At 41.7% G+C, this 6,253-nt stretch overlaps 1 protein-coding gene across 1 annotated transcript; it reads left to right on the top strand.

Moving 5' to 3' along the window:
- The first annotated feature begins 2,807 nt into the window (after positions 1-2,807).
- Positions 2,808-6,101, top strand: LOC142904046 (uncharacterized). Its single transcript, XM_076050005.1, has 5 exons — positions 2,808-2,919; positions 3,485-3,830; positions 3,941-4,021; positions 4,140-4,220; positions 4,288-6,101. The coding sequence occupies exons 1-5, from the start codon at positions 2,893-2,895 to the stop codon at positions 5,178-5,180; spliced, it is 1,428 nt and encodes a 475-aa protein (XP_075906120.1). The 5' UTR covers positions 2,808-2,892; the 3' UTR covers positions 5,181-6,101.
- Positions 6,102-6,253: the final 152 nt, after the last annotated feature.

The raw sequence follows: 6,253 nt of genomic DNA, 5'->3' as shown, positions 1-6,253 counted from the left end.
AGCAGCGCACAAGCGGAGGCGATAGAGTCGTGTACTGACCTCTGGTGGTCAGAGTTTAGCATCACACAATGTTATGCCAACGTTTGTTTGTTTGTTTGTTTGTTTGGTTGGTTGGTTGGTTGGTTGGTTCATTCATAGAAAACAATACTCTTCTTCATTTCTAAAATGTTAATATCCAATTTTGTGGTAGACGGGTTGAGTTAGGGCAACTGGACTTGTTCACTTCAGTGAACTTGAGTTCTGAAGAAGCCCCGTGGATGAGAGGCGAAACGTCTTCAAGATCACAAAACAAGTCCAGTTGCCCTAACTCAACCCTTCTACCTCAAGATGACTTGGATGACTGAGAACCTTCACAGACATCCAATTTTGTATTTACAATATTCACGAATAGTCTCTAAATGCATGTTCTGTCCACAGATGATGTTTCCTTAAACTTGAGAAAACATCAGCATTAGCAGGAAAGATTTTTGTGAAAGTGAGTTGAATAGTTTGTTTAAAAAAAAAACATTGATTGATGGCTAAGTGCTTCTTAGACCAAAATGTTTAACCTGTGGATTCAAGACTGTTTAGGCATCTCTGAATCTATTAGAGCTATCAGCGGAGAAAGTCTAAAGGTGCCCAGTCATGTTGTGTTGGGCGGGGGAGGGGGGCATATTCCATATCCAGTTTCATCAGTTCATCAGTTCATCATGAACAATATTATTCTCTTGTAGTTTTCATTGGTGTTTGCTTACTTATTCTTACCTTGCTGTTTTATTTATATCTTTTTTTTTCATTTTCTTTTGTGTATTTTGGTTTTGTATCCTTTTTAATTTTCTTTTCTTTCTTACATGTTTGAAATAAATAAATAAAATCAAAATCAAATCAGTTCATCAGCTCAAACAGGGACTGAAAGATTATCCACCAGTTCCTTGAAGGAAAGAGTTAAAGAAAAATCTCAGCTATTTTCCTGGAACATCTGATTCATTTTCCCATCATTTTATGTACTAATTGTATCTGCTGTTGATCGAGCTCAATCACTGTGAGCATAGTGGTCATATCTGTCTTCTCTTCACTGTAAGCCTCACAAATGCAACAAATCTCTGCTTTGTCTCAGCCGCCTCCACTTTCTCTCGAGCGCTCTTCCAATCTCACTGTCTTTTCCCAGGTGAATGTGAGTGTCAGCCATCCATCATCTTAAGTTCACACATTTGGCTTTGTGTGTGATTGTGTGAAGAGAGGGGTCCTGGGTCAGTCAGTCATATCGTTTTCTGTGATGCAACATGTTCAATACAATGATCTTGGGCTGAAAAGAAAACAGGACAAAATCCTTGAGAAGTGAAGGACAACGCTGCACATGTTAAAGTTTTGTATGGTTTTGTTTTTACACATATACTTGTACTGATAAACATCGACAGTGAGGCAGTCTGTGTCCAATCACCAGACCAGGTCAGCAAGACCATCCAATATACTTAGATGTGCAACAATTTAACCTAATGCAACAACAGCTGTAAGAATGTCACCTTAAAAATTGTACATTGATACAAAAATGACATCATGAAAATGACAACTACATGTGCATTTAAAATAATCTTTACTTGATGTGTCATGTAAATAATATTTATCATTATCAACATTTGAATATGTTCATCATAGTTACATTTGCATTGAGTCAGGAAAGCAAAGAATAAGTAACATCTATGAAGAGTACATATGTATATTTCAGAAGTGAAGATAGTGTGGCCAAGCCCACTGGACCTCTTCAAGGCCTTCAAGACCATCAGTCCTTAACGACGAGTAAAAATTGTGATGCCGATGGTGTCTTCCTGTACATTCACAGCTGCTGACCCACATGGACGTTCTTATCCTAATTCCCAGGACCCACATTAACAGTGTCCCGCCTATAGGTTGTTTGTTTGGCAAGGGATCCGGTGACAGCCTTCAATCAGTTGAGCTGGATGGTCCATACAGAGAGGGATCTCGGTTACAACACTGCATTATCACAGTGGCCTCTGAGGTCCCATTCAGGGCACCTTTCAAATGAAAAACAGGCTCATCAGTGGGAGCCACAGACTCCCACTAGGTCTGATTTAGCAGTCAATAGAGGAATGTTACTGTCAAGATCAGGTGTCCCTATGGGTGAGACAGAAAATGATGTCACATTGGGGAAGAAAAGAGGCAAATAAACTATTGTCCCTTTGGGGGGTCACCTCTGTCTCTCGAACTCATTATTCTTTGTACGGATATGTATTTAGTTCCACCTTTATGACAAAGCACATTTTCAGGGTCAAATATAATTTTTTTTTTTTTTTTTTTTTTTTTTTTTTAAATGTTCTGACTAGTAGAAAGATATATGACTACTGAACTAATGCCTGAAATGTTGCTGGAGTTCACCCAGGCTCTAGCCTGAAGTGTAGGGGAGTGTTGATGGGGGTGACAGTAAAATAGGTTGATCTCTCTGAAAAGAACTAGCAGGCTAGTTTATTAAACAAAGAAGTTTTCAATAGGTAATAGAAATAACAGACAGACAAATTCATTGAAAGTTCTTTGAGTTGTGGGCACAGTTAATTTGTTCCTTTTTTCTTTCTTTCTTTTTTTTATCAACGTGTCCTCAATAAAGCATTTTCTTGTTTGAAATTAGTCAGTCACCACTGAACATAACAGTTTTGTCCAGTGATACCCTGACTATTGTAATGCGATACCCTTCTCTGTGATGATAATAAGGTCACATTATGCATTAAAGGGAGAAGACAAAAACATAGGCCTACTTTTTGCACAACAAAGAATGCACACACACACACTCGGACCTTTTGCCTGGAAGTGTGTGGGTAAAGTAGCGAGTGGGTGGAGTCCAGGTGCTTTATTTAACAGCCGACTTCGTCTGTGTGAAGGAGACTCTGAGATTTGACAGATATGGATCAAAGGAGAAAGGACAGCTCGGTGAGTGATAAATCCAAATTAAAAACACAATTTGCTCTTTAGATAAAATGTGGAATTGCAGTAAAATATTTTTGAAAATGTTATTAAAATGTTACCTTACCATTAATAATGGTCAGTATTAATCTCATTTTGTTCTATTGCTGCTTTGTGTATTTTGATTTACTACACCTTTTTTTAAATTGAGGGCAGCTAAAATGTTTTTAAAGTTAAAGTATTTTTATAGAGGGGTCTGCTGAAGACCGGACATTCCACAACCACACTTTTCATATTGTCATTGTTCCTGCAAAAGTGTGAATAAAAGATTATCCTTTTTATCTTAGAATATTTGATGGAGTGTGAATACAATATTAAAAATAAAATGAGATAAAAGCTAACTTATCAAACTTGTATTTGCTTGACCCTAATTTACCTGCTAGTTAATTACAGTACATCATCACTAGTGTTTAGTTGATGATGAATCATCAGCTGAAATATTGAAAAATTAAAATAATCATGTATCCATATTTTCAAGTTTGTGTTTAGAAAAATACTTGAAAAAATAAAATCTGTAATAATTTCTCTGCAGATAATGCAGGCTTTTGCTCTGTATTTCCTGTTGGTGGGCGTTCACGTCCCCACCTTTATTGCTATGCCCGAGCCCATCTCCGAGGACTGGGGACATCCACTAAGTCCCCCGTCAGCGAGTCCCCCTCCTCCACCTCCCTACCCACCCATGGACGGTCCTGCACGCCTTTACCCTAACGGTGAAAACATGACGGAACCACCTGCTGGGGACCTGGAAGCATACTGCCAGATGCTGCTTCAGGGTCCGGTGCCCCTTCCTCCAGACCAGGTCCCCTGGTTCTGCCTCTGCACCCACTGCCAGAGCAGCCAGGGCCCCAAAGGGGATAGAGGGGACAGAGGATTGCCGGGTAAATGTTGTTCTTATGTCAGGGGTCAACGGTCTATTGAGTGATTAAAAATAATTTGATAATAGAATAAGGAAACTCAATAACAAAAAGCTCATCTGTGCCACATTCAGGTCGTCCCGGAAGTCCTGGACGAAGGGGGATGACAGGCTTCAGAGGTCCCCCTGGCTTTGTGGGCAGGCCTGGAATCAAAGGTAAAGGATACCTTTTACATCCTATACCCTCAATGTACACCTATAACCTTTTCTGTATTGCTGACTCTCAATATATTGTCATAATAATGTTCTTGCTATGGCTGTGTTTGGCCCACAGGACAGAAGGGTGACGATGGTGACAAGGGAGAAAGAGGACTGCAGGGTATTGTAGGACCCAAAGGAGTCAGAGGCTTCAAAGGTGAGAATCAAAAAAAGGCTCCAACGTCAAGCCAAATCCATCGTATTAACACGTTTTTGTTTTGCAGGGGACAAAGGAGAACAGGGTCTTGAGGGGCGATCTGGTGATCAGGGCCCTAAAGGTGACGACGGAGTCTGTCCAGATACATGTGAGTCCAGCGAAGGTCCCCCAGGACCACCTGGTCTACCAGGACCTGCAGGACCCAGAGGCTTAGGTGGGGTGCCAGGACCACAGGGGCCCAAAGGCCTAAAGGGCGATATGGGTGATTTGGGCCCTAGTGGTTCCCCTGGACCTGAGGGTGAAAAGGGACAACAAGGGCTCCAGGGAGACTGTAATTGCACAGATGGGGAGAATGGTGTCCCAGGGGACACGGGAGACAAGGGAGAAAAGGGTAAGCAGGGACCAATAGGCAACAGCGGGGAGATGGGGCCACAGGGGGATAAGGGAGAGATGGGTGATATGGGAATGATGGGTCCTCCTGGTCCCTGTATGCCCAGCATCCAGTCTGCCTTTGCTGCCGGGCTGACGGTCAGCTACCCTCAACCCAATGCCCCTGTGGTTTTTGCTCAAGTTCTCTCCAACATTCAGGGTAGTTATGACCCCAGCACTGGTATCTACACTGCCCCTGTCAATGGCACCTATGTGTTCAGCTATCACCTCACAGTCCATGAGAGAGTCCTTAAAGTCGGCCTCTTCCATAACTTCACTCCAGTTGTCAAAACCACAGACCCCAAAGTGTTAGGGACTACCTCACATTCTGTGGTCCTCCACCTTGCCCGCGGGGACATGGTGTGGCTTCAGGTCAAGGATTCTGTTACCAATGGCATGTACGCTGGTTCTGAATCCAGCAGTACCTTCTCTGGCTTCCTACTCCATCCAGACACGTGTGATATGCCAATGCTGAGAGCACCCTTAATCTCAATAATGCCACCTGAGGATGGATATAGTTGGGGTGACTAAGCTCTGCAATACCAACACCCCCTCGCCTGCAGGTAGACTGTCCAGTTAGCTTTAATGATGAATGAATTCTTGAATGAGTGAATGAATGAGATTGTCTGCATATCCTTCCTGGCAAGATCAGGCAGATAAACGTTTTTATCTGCCGAAAGATTCCTTTCTTTGACAAAGAGGTGACAACAAAGCTTTCAATAATTGTACCAACTCTACTCTGGTTGCACAAGTTCAACAAAAGTGGACTTGCCCCTCACAGGGGCTTTACCTCCTATTGTCACCCAAATCGCCACACTGCAACACATTTCAAAACAAGCGGTTCCCTTTCGTCTTCCCTTGAGCCTTAGCTCTTTGTGTTGTCTGGTTTATTTAACTGTCCATTCATTCACCTGGACCTTTGCTTGTGATTTTCCCTGGAGTTTTTGTATTCTATTCAGACTAATCGCTGGCCAACGTTGTTAACAGAGAAGCTTGTTTATCAGTGTAACCTAGCAGGGAGGACACATGAAAGTTTATTCCTGTGCTTATCCTTTGTCTCATCTCTCTCTTTTAATGTTATCTGGCCTGAGAGTTGTCAGGTTTTTACAAGCAGCGAGTCACCTGATGATCCCCTGACGGCAACCCAGTAGCAGTAGTGTAAAACGATATAAGAGGAAGCTTCTAGAACCATATTGTGTTGGCTGGGCAGAGTCTGATAGGCAACAAAAGCACAAAGACCACATGAGTAACTAGGTGTGTTTTTGAAGCACAAGTCTTGTTTTCAAAGATGAGATACGGTTATAAACACTGTAAGAAGCATTATCATCTCATGAATCACTGTTTTGAGCACATAGGTTAATATGGATCAACCCTCAGTCACTGTATTCAGACTTACGAGAAAATAATGTATTTGTGACCATTTTGTGTTTAAGCTAAATGTTCCATTCCAATAAAAAAAACTTTATGGAAATGTGTTCTTGACTCTACCAACATTAATACACTTTCTTTGGTTTTGCTTATGTTGTTTTGCCATTCAGTACTTCAATGTCAATGGAAAATTCATGGAAAATCTTTTAACACCATTGTTGAAAACTCATGTCAAC

The sequence above is a fragment of the Nelusetta ayraudi genome, unplaced genomic scaffold, assembly GCF_046127955.1.
Source record: "Nelusetta ayraudi isolate G7.1 ecotype Tasmania unplaced genomic scaffold, CSIRO-AGI_Nayr_v1 ptg000120l, whole genome shotgun sequence".
In the NCBI taxonomy this organism is placed as follows: domain Eukaryota; kingdom Metazoa; phylum Chordata; class Actinopteri; order Tetraodontiformes; family Monacanthidae; genus Nelusetta; species Nelusetta ayraudi.
Note: the sequence above shows the minus strand (reverse complement) of the source record. Positions and strands in the feature narration are given on the sequence as shown.